The sequence below is a fragment of the Chaetodon auriga genome, chromosome 12 (assembly GCF_051107435.1).
Source record: "Chaetodon auriga isolate fChaAug3 chromosome 12, fChaAug3.hap1, whole genome shotgun sequence".
Classification (NCBI taxonomy): domain Eukaryota; kingdom Metazoa; phylum Chordata; class Actinopteri; order Chaetodontiformes; family Chaetodontidae; genus Chaetodon; species Chaetodon auriga.
Genome location: NC_135085.1, coordinates 12,809,520 through 12,827,195, shown reverse-complemented (window position 1 = coordinate 12,827,195; position 17,676 = coordinate 12,809,520). Strand labels below are relative to the sequence as shown.

The 17,676-nt window shown below is 43.6% G+C and overlaps 1 protein-coding gene across 3 annotated transcripts in view; it reads left to right on the top strand.

Annotated features, from left to right (window-relative positions):
- The first annotated feature begins 3,778 nt into the window (after window positions 1-3,778).
- Window positions 3,779-17,676, top strand: part of ece2a (endothelin converting enzyme 2a) — a 71,075-nt gene continuing 57,177 nt past the window's right edge. Inside the window, exons 1-2 of one of the 3 annotated variants that reach the window (XM_076744224.1) lie at window positions 3,779-3,928; window positions 5,205-5,369. In XM_076744224.1, coding sequence (XP_076600339.1) covers window positions 5,210-5,369 — 160 coding nt within the window. In that variant the 5' untranslated portion in view covers window positions 3,779-3,928; window positions 5,205-5,209. Of the gene's footprint in view, window positions 3,929-4,139; window positions 4,254-5,204; window positions 5,370-17,676 lie in introns of those variants that run through there. The other 2 variants (XM_076744226.1, XM_076744225.1) reach the window with 2 other exon arrangements.

The following is a 17,676-nucleotide window of genomic DNA, read 5'->3' as shown; positions in this document are numbered from 1 at the left end:
GGCGCCAGAATGGTCACAGCTACATACTCCAGCAGTCCGGGGACACAGACTCCACCGCCAGTGTTACTGCTGTGGCAAAAGCAGGTTGGACAGTAGACTGGACAAAACATGGACGTAGTCTCCATGGCCTCGCCTACAGGTGTCTGAAGAGCCATTGTGAAGCTCAGTGACAGTGGCATCGATTGTCGCCATCTTGAAAGTGATTGACTCCTCCAAACTCCCAGTTTATCCAAAAATGGGCAAAGAGGCAGAGCGTGGGTGGAGCTGAGGTGGACCTGGTTGCTGAAACCTAGCAGCTAGCTGTCACGCAAAGCAGCCATTCCTATAATTATGCTTAACTTTAAGCCTGAGTATGATCTAAACAAGTGAGTTATATAAAAATTCACCCCCGTACAGTTGTCATGATAAGCAGTTGTGTATAGAGACCAAAACTGTTTTTTGTATAAGTCTGAATGCATGTTTATTTCTACTGTAATGTTGTGCATTTTAATATGGGGGGTCTATGGGAATTGACTCGCTTTTGGAGGAAGCCATTCAAGGAACTGCAGTTTTTGTCATTGTTTGCATTTTTCAGCCAAAGGGGCTGCAAGTAGCCCACCAATAATGGCTTTTCTTCAGGCTTCTGATTGGCCAACACGGCTTTAGGATCACAGTGATATCAGCATCTGTTGGTTTGGCAGGCTCTTGACTGAGCTTCGACTTCGCTACTAGGTGTGGACTAGGCATCAGGGTCCTGGTATCGTGTGTGCTCACTCGCTGACTGTCACACTTTCATGGCTCACTGAGACACTTGAATAGAGCTATATTATGTTATTACTAAAACCTGTGCTTTTCCTACTATGACAAGTCAAAATGTCTGTTGTGACAAGCTCAAGTTAGTCCCATGGTGGCCCAGAATATCCTCATTTGTCTGATCTCTCAATTGAAAACAGTACAAAGACGATATATTTAATGTTTTACTCATCAACTTCATTGATTTTTGTAAATATGTGCTTATTCTGAATTTAATGCAGCAACTTGTTTCAAACAAGTTGGTTCAGGAGCAGCTAGCGACTGGGAAAGTTGTGGAATGTTCCAAAAACACCTGTTTGGAACATTACACAGGTAAACAGGTTCACTGGTAACAAGTGATAGGATCATGATTGGGTATGAAAGAGGCGTCCTGGAAAGGCTCAGTCGCTCACAAGCAAGGATGTAGAGAGGTTCACCACTTTGTGAACACATCAATGCATGAAGGATATTAATACATGAGCTCAGGAACACTTTAAAAAACTGTTGTCATTAAACACAGTTCATTTGTACATGATTGCGTTCTGTTTTTATTACCTTTAAACAGCTTTTCTGGAATCAGGGTTGTACCTTTTGGGCTTCCACATGGGATTAATGACGTTCACTGTTTCCTCATACAGATTTTGCTGCTCAATTTAGGCCAGACCATAGACTAACAGAGTTTCTTTTTTTCCTGTCCTCTCGAGATAAAAAGCTCCATTTTTTCTTTTTTTTTTGAAACAGATTGAAACAATATTTACTTTCAATCTTGAAACAGGAAGTTGTGTCGCTTTAATGTCACGCAAGACAGGATTCTTGGCTTTGACACCAGAGAATTGGCAGGTCATAATCACTCATATGGCCTGTTTTGAAAGTCAGGTACAAGTGAACCATTTTGCTGTTTAAGTATGAGGATTTAGTCATTACCCCCCATGGCTCCAAGTAAATTATCTGTTGGCCAGAACAAACTTGGGTTTACCCCAGTTACTCCATCTGGACACACTGTGTGTCAGCTCCAGAATTTATCAGCATCAACCAGACAGGAAAAAAAAAGTGGATTACAAAGCTTGACACTATGAGCACATCATATCTTGCTACATTGACCAAACTATCCTTAACATTGTGTCTATCTTTTAGAAATAAGTGTAATCAAGTGGTGTTAGAAATGGATGAAGTGTTCTCTGGTTCTTCTGAGATAACTGATTATTTGTCCTTAGTGGTGGATTGGCAATAAAAGAGAGAAGCCCTAAAAAGGAATGAGATGAGAAAAAGCTCTTACTGGCAAAGTTTCTGCAGGGAATTACTGTTGACTGTAGTTCAGCGAGTGTGAAATGGAGGGATATGCACTGAGTTGACAGAATGGCACTTGATGCAGCAAAGGCATAAGAACGTCCCTCTGTGAGCTGTGCATAGGGAAGGAGGGCAGATTAGCCTCTCACAGCGAGGCAGCACAGAGCCACTGAGGTGGGTTTGACACAGAAAAAGCAACTCACTTCGATGATGAACGGCCACATGCAGCACATAAATCATCTTACCTGTTAGTTTAACTCTAAGTTCAGGATTTATCTGCTCTCGTTCACACCGCTGTGCTTTCAGTGATAGATGGCACAGGTCGACGTGAGCCAGAAACATTCGCTGCAGACGACTTTTCAGTGACACATCATGAACTAGGATGATAATTGGGAGGTTATCAGTGATTTCCTGAAGCGGTTCATGAACATTATCCAGGTAGGAATATCTCTTGAAAATAGCTGTGTGATGCTGCCATCTGCAGGGGGAAATATGACATTACTCTCCTGCACATATATGTATATTCATTTTTCTTATGCATTGTGTCCAAAAGACAGACATGAGAGAAGTATTCAGATCTTTTACTTAAATACAAGCAGCTATGCAACACTAAAAATAGTCCAGTTCTGCATAGGCACCAAGTCCTGGATTGCTTATCTGGAAACAGCAAAATGTACTTAAAGCCTAAAAGGTCTAATTATGCAGAAATAATAATCTATAAATAATACAGAGAGACCATATAAAAAAGTTCTGCTACTTTTCTTTAATCTTGGGAAATATTGCTGAATTTTACCTCTTCAACCCTCAAATAGGTATTTAAATGAAGCGATCTAAAAAGCTTGACAAATACCAAGCTGGATTGCGTTGTTTTAATGTTCTCTGCTAGTTTTGAAGTGTTCATTCTCTGACCAGCATCGCTGTCGCACTTATTTTGTAAGTACATCCACCACAATCAGATTTGATATTACAAATAGAGATAGTCAGCATCATTCTGCATATATTTTGGTGCTGATAGTTTTTGTGCAGCATGCAAAGTGAACTCTTTACAAGTGGATCTATATCAGCCTTTCATTTTCACATATCAAGAGGTTATGAGTGCCTGTTCTTTTTAACTCTTTTGAACTACAGCGGATCTACAGCAGCAACAGCTCACAGTCAAAGATGACTGTTTCACAGTCATCTTTGGCTCCTTGGAACGGGTTACACAAGGCAACATGGTCTGCTGAGTCATTTTGTATGTCTCTGTGTTCACTTTCTGTGAAGGTTACATTTCCCGTAAAAGCCCCTTGACATTAAAATATATGCCATTTTGGCTGATAATACAATATTATATATACTAATGTGATTATTTTGATTATTTTTAAAAAATTGGCTACTTAAATTGAAAATTCAACAACCCATAAGTGTCCATTGTTAGGGCTTTAATTTATTTAGACCAAAAGTCCAGAGGAAGGCTGCCGATCATCACATTTGAGTAGCTGGTAACAAAGAAGATGTTACATGTATAATGGCAGTGAAGTACACAGTGCTAACTATAATTAAAAAACAAAGACACTGAAAGAAACGGATTTTGTTAAAACAATTGCATCTCACTAAAAAATGCCAAGGCAGCATGTAAACGCAGGTCACGAAAATGTTTATGTCGCTCCGTCAGGACCAGATGTGACACAAACAGGAAATCTGACTCTCTTCTTCAAAATAAAAGCTCGAATGAGACTGCAGTTTATTAAGCCCATGCTGGCAGGCGCACTGTAGCTTTAATGGTGTAAAACTACAACATGTGGATTTATTCACACTTCTGAATCGGCGTTTTTAACCACAACAGAGCCACTGGGGAACGAGGAATTCGTGAGCAGCTCCATACGATCATGTAATGCAAAGCCTGTTCTGTATAATGTGTGTTATAGAATGACATAAAGTGTGAAATTGTAATTAAAGTGGCTGCAACAGCTGGGCTCCAGCCACACGCATTCCCGGATACGCCGTGCTCACAGTGTGGGCAGGATTATTGACTGTATCCACGTCCGGCGAGGGACCTTCAGAAGCACTACACAAGACTTAAAAACCAGTTTGTGGTTATTCTGTCTTGAACCTTTAGCTTATTGCTAAACTGGTGTTCAAATCATGTTACCGTTAGCGTCACGGCTTGTTTGGGACACGTGACACAGTCATTTAAGCTAGCTGGCACGTTAACGGTGAGCCAGTTGTTTTTAACCAGTCCATTGTTTAAAACGATACGAAACCACCGGATAGAAGGTTAACTTCTAGTGAAATGACCAAAAATATGATTGGGTGTTACTGAACTGGAGCAAGACTTATTGGAGAGACCGTTAGCTTGCAGTACCGCTTCCGACCATGAGTGGCAGCAATGAACGCAGCGATGCAATGAACGACGGAGAAAGTCCAGAGAAATATCACACATTTCAGACTTCAGATTTTTTTTTAAATTTAAAATCAGATTCACGAAATCAATGATTGACTGATCGTACTTAACGCTTACTGGAAGTGAGGTATGGCACCCCCCGAAACCATATGGATTTTGAATTTGGAAATGCATCCAGTCGAAATCCTTAACAGCACAGAGGGGTGTATCACACACTGCATGCAGAGCAGGGTTAAGTATGTTTTCTCATAACTTTTTCATTTGAGAGAAGAACTCTCAAACTCTAGCAGCACTTAAAAAAAACAAGTGATCCTCAGTCACTTCAACATCTAGCTTTGAAGAGCGAGTCAGAAATAAAGCAGTGGTAGGAAAAAGAGTCAAGCCTCTGAAGGAACATCAGAAAACGATGAAATAGAAAATACAAACCACCTTGAATTTCACATGGGTTGGGTCAGTTAAATGAAATGGCCTGCACCCCATTGGAGTATGTTTTGTTTTTTATACATAACTCCTTCCTGGTGAAGTTTAGCTTCTCTTTCATGAGTTTGTATGAGGAATGTTTTTCCGTTGCAGTACTTAATGAGCTGTGAATGTCTGAAATGGTTGGATTTTTGCTGCAGAATTAGACCATAATATGAACACACACTACAATAGTCCCTGGAGCAAAGCTAGTAAAATGACAGCCAGAGTGAATGCATTTAAAAAGGTTTTATTCTGAAATGGATATTGTGATTTATTTATTTATTTTTTTTACATGTCACAGAGAATATGGACCACCTGCCAGATGACAACTCCAGATACAAATATGCTGACTACTGGAATGAAAGATTCAAGACAGAGCAGAGTTATGACTGGTTGGGCTGCTTCTCCAAATTCCAGCACCTTCTGGAAGAACACATCAAGAAAGAAGACTCTATTCTGATACTTGGTTAGTAGTATTATGTTCTTCTGATGTGCATTTTGATTGGAGGCTCCTCTCTTCATCTTCTCACTACACATTATGCATAAATGAAAATAACTCTCAATACATTGTCACCATTGTCCTTCTGAGTGTCAGATAGCATCATCATGGTCGTCAATGCTGGGATTAGCATCATTTATACAGCTCTAAAATCCTACTTTTTCAGTATATAAGACGAGTATTAATCGATTTGACACCTGGATGTGCAGAAATCTGCTGCATAACAGGCTGTTAAACTCAATGTGAAAGTGGAGCTGGATGTTGTCTGAAACTGTTCAGTAATATTGGCAATGCAATGCCTGAGTCCTCTGTTTGTTACTTTGCCTGTGAAACACATTTCAATTAATAAAACTAGCCAAACTTTTACGTTGTTTAACGCAAGCAGCCAAAAGAAATTTAGACTAATTTTATCAGTCTAAAAGTCTAAAATTTACAACCTTATTTAAACTTGCAAGAAAAGAATAAATTTAAAAAAAAAAAAAAAAAAAGAAAAAAAAAAAAAAAACCTGAAAAAGCATGTAAGGACACCTCTAAGCTCTTGGCTGTTTTTTGTCATTGAACTTTTGGAGTGAAATTTCTACAATTGTCCACAAGATGTCCCTGTTGCCTGAAAATTAGAGCCCCTTCTCTTGCATGCAGCTTTGCCTGCAGTACCTGTTTCTTAAATGGCCCTGCAGCTCTGTAAAACCTCCTCCAAAATCATTTGAAGCATGAGCTCTGTGTTTTGGCTGCTGAACATAAAACAGGTCTGTATGTGAACTGGAGCTGCGCAAAATATGAAGCAAGTACCCTCAGAGCCAAAACTGGTGGAGGCATTGTCACTATAAGCACAGATTCTTCAGTGGGTCCCTCTTGGTTTAATGTTTGTTTAACACCAGAGTGAAATGTGTCTGTTCATAGTTTGCATATTAAACTGCTATTTGCCAACTAATGCTGACAGGCAGTGTGCAGCTCTGGACTTGTGTGTTACAGTGGTTCTTACTGTAATTTCATTGCTTCATCTATGCAGCTGCAATCCAAAAAAGCATCTTTTTCCCAGAGGTGAAGCTGGATGCTGTGATGGTGTCACTTCTTTGGAATAGAGAATAAGCAGCATCATTGACAAAGGCTAATTTGGACAGTTAAAAGGTTGTAAAGTTGTTTTAATAACGATTTTCCTTCTTTATAATTCAGATGAGTTATAGACAGATGCCACTATACTGAAATGCCAGCTTGAAAGTGTTTTGTTGTTGGACTGTTATACCTCCACACAAGCATAGAGGGCTATGGTGGTCTGTGTTTTTCTGATACGAGCCTTGTTTATGCATGCTCAGTGCTGTTTGTGTGTATCAGGGGGCTTTGTTAAATTTGTGTTAGGGACTGACAGGGGCTTCTGTGTGTGTACGTGTGTGTGTGTGTGTGTGTGTGTGTGTGTGTGTGTGTGTGTGAGTAAAGGAGAGGGGGACTGAAGAAGTCGTCAGAAGTTGGGTATCCTTTGCTCCATTAAAAACCTCTGCGTTTTGCTGCTGTCTAATTCCTGCAAAGCCACAGTGCTATTAAACAGGCAACTTTATTACACCTGGAGATCTTCTTTTTTAATTCCAATGATGGTCTGGCTCCCTGCTGGTTAAAAATTAAAAAAAAAAAATCCTGTATTTGGAAATGCATTTCTACATGAGAGAAAAGACAGACAGACACAGATAGTATGCAGCCTCACTTTTTCAGTGTGCGTCATCGGCACACCTACAGCAGAGGCGTGAGTGGGCTCTGGAGTCTGACATATAAAATATCTTCTCTTGCCTCTCTCCTGCATTGCACTGCAGCAGGCAACACCAGAGCAGGCCACTTTCTGCACGCTGATTTAAGCCCAAAGGAAAGCCATTATATCGCTTGAGAGCACTCATCTTGGAGGGCATCTCTCTCTCTCTCTCTCTCTCTCTCTCTCCCTCTCTCTCTATCTATCTATCTATATATAATATATATACCTCTCGCCAGATTGTGGAATCGCACGTTTCTGTCACGAGCACGTGTTGATGTCTTCTTCACACACATGAACAGATAAGGAGCTATATAGAGAAGCCTATGTGTGAACCCTCACGTGTTGCACAGACATGAAGAGCTCTTAAAAGCACTTCAGTATCACCACGCTTGGACAAATGCCTGCCACTGTTGTACGCATCTCCCGGCTACCCTCACTTGTCAGGTCTGTCAAACCAGAGAGACCATTGGTTCGTATAAAATGACAGAATAAATTACTGTCACCAAAGGGGGGCCAGGGCATAACTTGGAGGAGAGGAGGGGAGACGTCAAAGAAAGACTTGAGGCGCCACGGTGCTGTTTGTGCGTATGATGGATGGATGGATGGATGGATGGATGGATGAAGGAGAGAGATGCAAGGGAGGTAAATAACTAATCAGGTTTGGGCCACTCAGCTGTCTCAGACGAAGGTCTGTGCAGCACAGAGACAAAGATACAAATGAGGGTGGGATGGGAACTGGAACGCTTTGCTGCATGCTGAAGACAATTTTAACATCTTCCTCCCTTCCCATTTTGTTCATGCGCTTTGTTTAAGTCTCTGTTCTCTGTTTATCTGTACAGTTACTTTTCAGCCTCTGTTTACTTGTTTCCCTCCCACCCCACCTCTTTCCACCCACTTTTCTAACATCTGGAGAGACTGGCTCCCCCATCACACTCCCCACCTTCTTGGTAGCCCACTTCTGCCTTTCTTTATTATTCTTTCTTTGTCATGGACTCCTACTCAGCAATATCAGTCCTCAGGTCTAGACTACAACCACGCACATCCCGTTTCTGCACGTCAACGGTTTTACGATAATCTGAACTGGAACTGAGTAACGTGAGAATGTGTCATCAAACATTAGCGTGATCAGCTCTGGTTTAGGGGTTTGACCAATAGAGATGGGCGATGCTGCTGTGCATGAATTCTTTTTGATCACGTACCAACTTTATAATGGCAGCAGGGTCATAATAGTTCTGCTTTTAAAAGATAAATCTGATGATGTTCTTCAGTATATGCAGGAAATCTTCTTTGTGATATTCTACATTTTTATTGTCAACCAATTCTGAGTCCAAATCCAACATTTTAAGTGTTATTTGTGCATCTCAAACATGATTATTCCTGTGCCACAGACCTCCATTGTTTTCCAAAAACACACAATTGAGCGCATGTTTCGTTATTATGATCAACTTGGGCATTGTAGTTTATTTTGAGCCAGTCCCACATACACTGTCCTGCTGCTGTAAATACGCACCAGTGCATCAAAGCCAGAGCAGAAAATAGTTCCCATCAGATACACTATTTACTGCTGTTTGAGTCATGGTTACTAAAAACAGTGCCCAGCTGAGACTGTTTTCCCTTTTTTTAAAGCTAAGAATGAAACTATGTGTTTGTGACCAGCTTTTAAGGATTTACGTGCTCAGCATGGGACCAGTGACTTGAGGCTGATCACCAGAGACAGGTTAGCAAAACTAGAAACTCTAGAGAGATGGATTAACACGTTGGTGGGTTTGCTTTTCATGGCATTTGTTGACAATAACAAAAATATCTCCAGCATTTAATTTTACGAAATGCCTGAAGATGTGTTCTCGTAAACACAAAACAGTTATTTCCTGCCTGTTTTCTCTGAAAGTGGCAGACATGGACAGCAATATATGGATGGTGAATGGACTTATATAGTGCTTTTCTATCTTAAAGGTGCAGTCAGTGATCAGAATCCAATAAGCATTTTATCAAATTCAGTGAATGTCTCCAGCACGGTCTGCTACCTGATCTGTTGTTCACACACACACAGTCCTGGCTCTGTATGTGGAACAAACAGCACTATTCCAGCCAATCAGCAACAGGCGAACCAACTGGACTCTGACTCCTGCGTCTGTTTCTGCTGCCTACTCTCCTTCTTCCACATTCTCACCCGTGAAGAGCAGAGCTATGCAATGACAGTGCTGAAGATATTGCTGTGGCTTGCCAGTGGCAGAACTCACATTATCTCCTGGTGAATTACACGTCCTCACCTGTGTGACGTTACTTATTGAAGCTAACGTACCCTCCGGCTGCTCTGATATCGCCCATATTTCTGTTTTGTTCAGCTCGCCCGGTTGTTAATGTCGTTGCTTTGGGAATTTGCATCCATGAATTTGGGGGACAGACCTCCTGAAGGAGCACTGAAGGCAGAGTCTTCCTCCAGAATCGGTGACTCCACCTTTAACTGATAAAACTTTACATTCAACCTCTCATTCACCCATGAAGTTGCTGGCCTGCCCATTGGGACCAACTTCATTGAGGAGCTGGGGCTCAAACTGCCAACCCTGTGATCACTGGATGACACGCTCCTCCTGGATTGATCCTAGAAAGCAGATACAGTATTGATCCTCTGGTCTAGCTGGTAGAATCATTCATAATAGCACATCCAGGTTTAGAAGCCGCACTGCCCACCCAGACACCCACTTCAACAACAAAGACATTAGCTTGGTGTTGTTCTGTGTGTGATGTTTATGAATATGCGGACAGTTTTGAAACAGTACTGCTGGCATGTTCCAGTTTTTTAATGGAAGAGAAACTTCAAGCTTGATAATAATGTAATATAATTTCTGAAGCGCTGTGTGTGACTTACACGGCCTCATAATGTGACATTACGATGCTCATTGCTGACTGGGTCGGCTGCATGAGACGCTGAAGGCCTGGGGTGGTGTGTGTCACAGCATTGCGTCAAGCAGCCCCTGACCCTCCACCTGACCTGTATGTGTGTTACAAACATTACCGAGCATTAGCAGCGATCGGCTCGCACACGGTCCAGTTCCCGCCTGTCGCACAGTCTCAGCTCCTTCTTTTATGTCTTTCTCCGGGCTGCGGCCGGTGACGTAATGACCCCACGTCTCCCAGTGGTCAGTGCTCATGCCTTGTTCCCCCGAGGCGAGGGGCGATGATGTAATGGCTTTGTTATCCAGCAGCGAGTGGTGCTCGAGATGTGTGTGAGGCTGTATCCTGGGAGTATCTCTCTGCCTTTCATGTTCTCAACATGTTAACATCAGGGCATGACGCCAAATCTCCACAAGGCTACGGTGTACGTAGGTGTGTTTTAAGTGCGTAGGAACATGCGATTGGCTCCTCAGGGGAATATCTAGAGTTACTGAAGCTTTTCTCAGAACAACACATGCAGACACAGACATGAAATGCCCTGTGTCTGTGTGTTTTCTAACTGTTACCTCTAACAACAGATGGTCTTTGTGGAGGTTTGACGAAGCTTTCACCTGCATCTCACCGTCTTCTTCAGTAGATGACCTTTGAGCAAACCTTGCTGTTAAAGACAGTGAGATGTGGTTGTGAGATCTGGGAAAAGCTTGTAAGTGGACAGTGGTTTCAGATTGCTAACGTTTAATACAAACCACTTATTGGAGTTTAATCTGCAGAAATTCATTTTTAGCACAGCTCCATTGTGCATGTAATAGACTTAAAGGGTATGTTTCACCTCCCTAAATGTCCCGCATTGCTCCCTCTTTTTTAGCTCTCCTCCTGACGTCATTGTCCCGTCACTTTCTGGGTTCCTTCAGCTCCTGAGGGTCATGTAAGTGGTGTTTATTAGCAAAGGATAGCGATAGCGACTGCGAGTGTGACTGTTTGCTCAGCTGTTGTGAAACTATGTATAGCCCTGTGCATTGACTACAATGACATTAAACCTTTTTTAAAGAACATTACTGCATGCTAGCAACAATGTAAAGTCCTCCTCCTGTCACCCTCTCTGCCTCCTGCTCATTCATTCCTCACACCCGTCCCCTTCTCTCCCCCTCCATCACCTCCTCCTTTTCCTCCTTGCTGTCTCACCTCTCTTGCTCCTTGTCGGCCATCGCCTCACTTATTACCCCCCTGCCCCCCCCCCCCCCCTTGCCTGCTTGTCAGTATTTGGTATCGAGGACGTCCACCTGTGTGCTGGGAGCCAGTCCGCCTATATATATCTGGAGCAGAGGTGTTTACAACAGTGCAGGGAGCTGTGGGAGCTGCACTTTTCTCAGGAGAGTCCAGCTAACTGTTGGTGGGCTATTATGTTGAGCTACAGCTCATTCAGAAATCGGCAGCCCACATTTCTAGGTTAGCTATCAGTCAGTGCTGCTGTTTGATCTTTGTTACGTTCTGTGGTAATTTTAATCCAGTATTCAGTGTGTTTAATATGTAATCCACTGAATTGTTGCTGTAGATTTAACTGTGCTGCTGAGCAAAATCCTCCAACTTAATGCTGGAACGTTCTGCAGGTCAGACAGTTTCATGTTTCTGTGCTTGTGCGTCCTGATCACCGTGTGCACTGGGAAGAGCCCATGCACATAAAGTTGCGCTGTTTGTTTGTAAACCTGCATGCACAAGTCGTCAAATTGGAGGAACATAGAGGCTGAGCAGGAGGATTTCATTTCATCACTTTTTTCCAGTGTTGGAACGCGCGCACACACACACACACACACACACACACACACACACACACACACACACACACACACTGACACAAAATGCTGATGGGATGGAAAGTCACTGGCAACACAGAGTGTGGGGGGGTGGGAGTGAGAGAGATTTGAAGTCAGGAGTTATGTCTTAGCAGCTGTCAGAAGATCCAGCTGATATCAGATATGCTGTTGCTCGTGGGAAGTTCAGCCCTCATTTCTAAAGTTTCTACATCTTTCCATGTAACCTTTCCCTCCTTTTTTCCCCCCCATCGATATGTCCCACTTTTTACTTTCTTCCCCTCTCCTCCCTCATTGCCACACTCCTCCATCCGTCTCATCTTTTTCCACTTATCCTCCCCTCTGTTTTCTCCTCCCGTCTCTTCCTTCCCTCATGTCTCTCACTGTCTGCACAGACGAGCACATGCATGCGTGCGCCTCCTCTTCGCACTGGGAACAACAGCAGCAAGCGAGGCTGTGAGGAACAGGCAGCTTTCAGAGGAATAATAGAACCAAGACACAGGCCTCGGCCATTTCACGCTTGCCCTTCCTTTTATTGATTGCAGCCCTTCCTTCCTGTGGCGGCCGGAGGCGGAGCACGTCTGATCAGATAGGCTTGTATCAGCTCTGTCCTCCCCAGTCGCTGTCCTAGTTTGTGCTGGCAATTGCCATCCAGCTTATTTTATGGTGCTGTTCAAGGAATATGTGTTGATATTATGGGCAAACAGTGGGCTCATTTTGAAGTGATTGGCTGCTCTCAGAGGCTGTGATAAGTGTAAATGTTAATCAGAGTGCTGCCAATGGTCTTGCATTGATGGCACAGGAGGATTTGGGTGTGTTGTTTGGTAATAAGGAGCAGCAATGATGTGTGTTGTTTTTGGAAGAGACAGTTCGTCAGGAACAAGTTAATGCAGAGAGAAACGGAGCTGCTCAGCCAACAAAGGCAGTAGAGGTTGTTTGGTCTGCAGTGTCCTCTGGCCTCAACCAGAGGGAAGGCACACACACACACGCACACACACACGCACACGCACACATATATACTGTCCATGCACTCAAAATTGTGTACATCATCACATCATCGTCCGTCTTTCCCTCGATGTGCTGGAACATCTGCAGCAGACACAAAACTGCAGCAGATGAGGTGTGAATGGAGGGTGGGCTGAATGAATGAATGAATGACTGTAGGGATGAATGAATGAAAGACAGAGGAGCGGAGGAGGTAGAGGAGAGTGCAGTTTGAGGCAGATGGATTCTTACCCCCCCCATCCTCTCTCCATATTGCTCTCTCTCTGTCCTCCCTACCCTCCCCCTCTTCTCAGCTTCCGGATTGGCTGCTTTCAGTTTTCAGGGAGCCCTCACCATGCAGCAGTCAGTAAGTCAGTAGGGGCAACCCTCCCTCCATCCTGCCCTCCCCTCCTCCCCCCCGCCCCCTCCCTCCCTCCCTACTTTTTGCTGCTGTAAGGAGTGGTGCTGTTTATGAATGAGCCTCAGAGCCGCAGAATGTGAATGAAAAATAAGAGAGGAGCGAGCAGATAAGGGGTGCAGGCTGAATGAAATGCAGCAAAGCAGGGAAGAAAAATGGAGGAAGGATGCTGAATGAAAATCACAAGGGTGGGATGGAGCGGAGGAGGGGAGCGTGGGAGGCGGTGTGGTGGTGTGCGATAGAAATGAGGAGAGAATGGGATTTTTATTGGAGAGATAACCACACTCCAATTGCTGCGTCCCTTTAGAACTATCATCCTATGTATATAGGTGTGCGTGTGTGTGTGTGTGTGTGTGTGTGTGTGTGTGTATTGTAATTCCCACCCTCATAGGTATGCAGGTCAGGGAGGATGCTGGGAAGGAGGATGCCTGGACTGGTGGCTGCTTTGCCTGTGAGCCAATGGGAATCTCCACTACCTAACACACACACACACACACGCACACACACACACACACCTAGGCTCACACACACTTACACATACACAGCTTTCTCTGCAAGCTGGTGCTCCGTGCTTTGAATAATAACGGGGTTACCCGGGCAACCAGGCTAGGATGATCGATGGGCCTGGCCCTGATAAACAGAGCACAGAGTGTGTGTGTGTGTGTGTGTGTGTGTGTGTGTGTGTGTGTGTGTGGGGGGGGGGGGGGGGGGGGGGGGGTACTTACACTGCACACAGAGACACAGGTTCACATGATTCGTGTGTGTCTTTGTTAGTGGCGGTCGACATGTGTTTGTTGTCTGAGTGTGGATTTGACTCTGTTCTCAATGACACTGAACGTCCTTGGTAAAAAGGCTTGTTCAGGTGGACTGTGGGAGAGACCACACACACACACACACACACACACACACGCACGCACAGATACACTCCTGTCTCACTCACTTACAGTAATAATATGGCCATTGGAAGGAGAGCGCCTGCATGGCTGTTACTCAACCCTTCACAGAGTGTAAATTATACAGCTAGCCAACGAGTTCCACCGGCTACTTGATTTGATTAAATGTGTGCCGCAGACAAGTGCTGTTGTTGTGAGGGTAAGCTAGCATGTCGGAAAGCATACTAGTGGCATGTGAGGACAGAGACGCAAGACTCCTCTGTGTGTTAGCTTTGGTGACACATTTGAGGTGAAATAAGAGGAAACACTTCAGACAAGCAGCAGGGACAAGTGAATTAAATCGTACCAGGTTTAGAAAGTCTCATAATGTACTAATACTGCAACATAAATCTGGCGTGAGCAGTTTTTGGCTGGTTTTGTAATAATATCTCTGCATCTGTCAGCACATCATAAGCAGCACTCAAGAGCAAGTGTTATGTGTTTACTACAGTAATTAAAAGTACCACAAAGTCTGAGGAGTACATATGTATTAAAGTTTACCTGAATTACAAAAAAACATAGTGTATCATTAACCCCTAATGGTATCTAGCCATGCAGATAGTTTTATTATTACTTGTGCAGGGTTTGACATGTGTGTCTCTGAGATATCAGCCTCCACTCAGTGGCAGTAAATAATACAATGGCCGTGAGTGGAATTTCATTTGTGGTGCCTCCAGCATTGAAGCATTACATTTCACAATTTGACAGCAAACATCTCTTTCCAGAAACAATGTCCCCAACAGGCTGCATAATCCTCCAAACACACTGTCAGGAGTTTTCATGGGCACTATTTAGTTGGTGGAAAGTAATTCTAATGAAAAATGTTCACCAAAAGGATTATCCAGAGTAATGGAAATGCTGATAATGGAAAGATAGTTTGCTCTTGAGCGTTTAAAATGTCCTTTTCAACACTGACTGCATTTGCCTCCATTGTATCAGGGTGGTGTCCATGGCTACGTACCACGAGGAGTAAGTGAGACAATCTGTTTTTTGTCATTTGAGTGAACAGAACCTTTTAAGCGGCGTCAGTTTGACTGTTTTAAAGCCCGAGTACGAGTGCCTGCAGATGGGTTAGTTGAAGTGTAGGAGGGTCTTTCTATGAGACTTTTGTGTGTGTGTGTGTGTGTGTGTGTGTGTGTGTGTGTGTGTGTGTGTGTCCACCTTCTCATGTCAGCAACCAAATGTGACGCATACTTATCAAATCTGGCACATGAAGTTACATTAAATTGCATCTGTACAGTATTTGTGAATGAATGATCTTAATGTTGGCTGTGATGAGGAATGAGGAAATTCATTGGTTTTATGTTACAAGAACAATGCTTGAACAAAACTGTGTGTATGTCTGTTGAGCCTGGGGAATGTATCGCTGATTGGCATTAACACAACCTCCTCTGTCTGCACTGCACACTTCTGCATCACATTACCCTCCCTCCCCTCTCGCTCTGTCTCTCTCTCACCTCCTCTCCTCCCCTCGTCTCCTCTCTGCTCGCCCTCCCCCGGCAGAGAGGAGGAAGGAAGAGTAGCTGCTGAGAGGTGCCTCTGCAGCCAGAGTCGCCTCTCAAGAGCTGAAGTGTCATCCTGGAGCTCGCTGTGCATTTCTCACAAAGACATTATGCCGACCTTAAAGGAGGGTCATCTAAGTGTATTCAGAGTCGCGCTGCTGTTTTGTCATGAATACCAAGAGACAAGCTCCCCTCGCCGTGACAGTCGCTGTATGTCGCAGTACAAAAAGTCACTCCTCTGTGACCTTGTACGCATAAATCTGTCATTCCTGCGACAGGCTCTATCCTAAAAAATCATCATGTAAGACATTAAAATAATGACTCGGACTCTGTCTTAAGACAAGTGAAGCTTTGAGACAATTACCCGATTTCCCTGTGCTCATAGAGGGCTTAACAAATGACAGACTGAACAATACAGATGTGCATGACGCAGGGGCATTGAAGCACATATTGTCCTGTTGTTAGGCTGAGAGTGACGCAGCATTAATGCTTCTGCAGTGTTTGAACAGATGATGCCTGGAGTATAAAACATAATAGTAATGTTTTTGTGTTGCCTCAAGAGTAGTCGCTTGGACAATGTACTTATATTATACTCAGATATGGTCATTGGATGTACATGTACATAACACAACAAAGCTCCCAGTCACAGCTGAGTATCCTGTTTTCAACAACTCAGACAAGGAGATAAGGTTTTGAAGTGTGCACTCCAGGCAAAGTACCGACAGCCACTGCAGTGTCAGCATCACTTACTATGTGACAGTGAGACAGACTGTTCGGACATCTGAAAGGTGCACAAATGACCAAACATGCTCACACGCGTGCATTTACTTATACTGTTCGCTGAAAGGTTGTGAAACTGTACAGATACAATGCTATCTCCAAGGGCTTGTGAAGGAAAGAGAATTTAGGAGTGTTTTAATAGAGCTGCTTGTCAGAGAGAGAGAGCTACGCAGGCACTGTGTCCTGAGTCTCAATGGCGTCATTAACCTATCATCACATAGCTCTGAGCAGGGAAAGCCCTGTCAGCTAGGTAATGGCACTGTGTGTGCGTCACTGATGTCCCGACGCATTGAGCTCTCTGCAGTGACGCACTGTCACTGCAAGCCTGCTGTGGTAATGTTGAGTTATACACTTCAATCACCTGTGAATAGGTGTGGCGCTGTGCGTGTTTGGGCTTCTGTGAGTGAGTCTTCACTGGAATGACAGCCGACAGCAGCAGGCTCAGCGTTGCCCATGTCTCTGAATTAACAGAGATGTTAAGAGTCTAGTGCAGAGTGGAGTGAAGGGAGCAATGCTTTCAATGCACTCAGAGGCATGTGAATAGTGAAAGCTTTCATATATATATATATAGTTATGTGTACTGTGCAGCCCTATTTGACTGATGTAGTAAACAACCAGCACTACAACTGTGTCCTCACTCCATAAGGAGAAAAATGCATTTTCAGAATACTTAAAGCAGCTATATTCACAGAGTTTATGTCAACAAAGGAGCACATGCACGTCTGCAAAGTGTTGCACGTCGTATGCAATGCACGCAGTCTGCAAATCCCCTAACCTCTGCAGAGCTTTTTATCATCTTTCAGCTCATGACTTTGGTTTAATGTCCCGCAAAATGACTTAATTTCCAACAACAATAAGCTCTAAAAACTCACTATATACCCAACACTAACTGACAGACACACACAGTTACTGTCTAGCTGGAGGTCATTGCAGCTAACAGGCCATATTGGTGGAGACCAAAAACGGAGCTGAAAGAGGAATCAGAGAATATTGCACTTGAATTCATCAGGTAGCCAGAATCACAACTCGTTAACTCAAAAGGCTATAATATGTCAGAATTGTGTTTACAGCTCGTTTCCACTGCCCCAATTTGGCCACAATAATCACTTAATCCATGTTTAAGGTGCATTTTTTTTAGTTTTTCAACATATTCCTGAAGCCTTCTGACCACTGTCCAGTATTTGTTTTTCAAATTTTCCAGCTGTGCTTCTTGATAT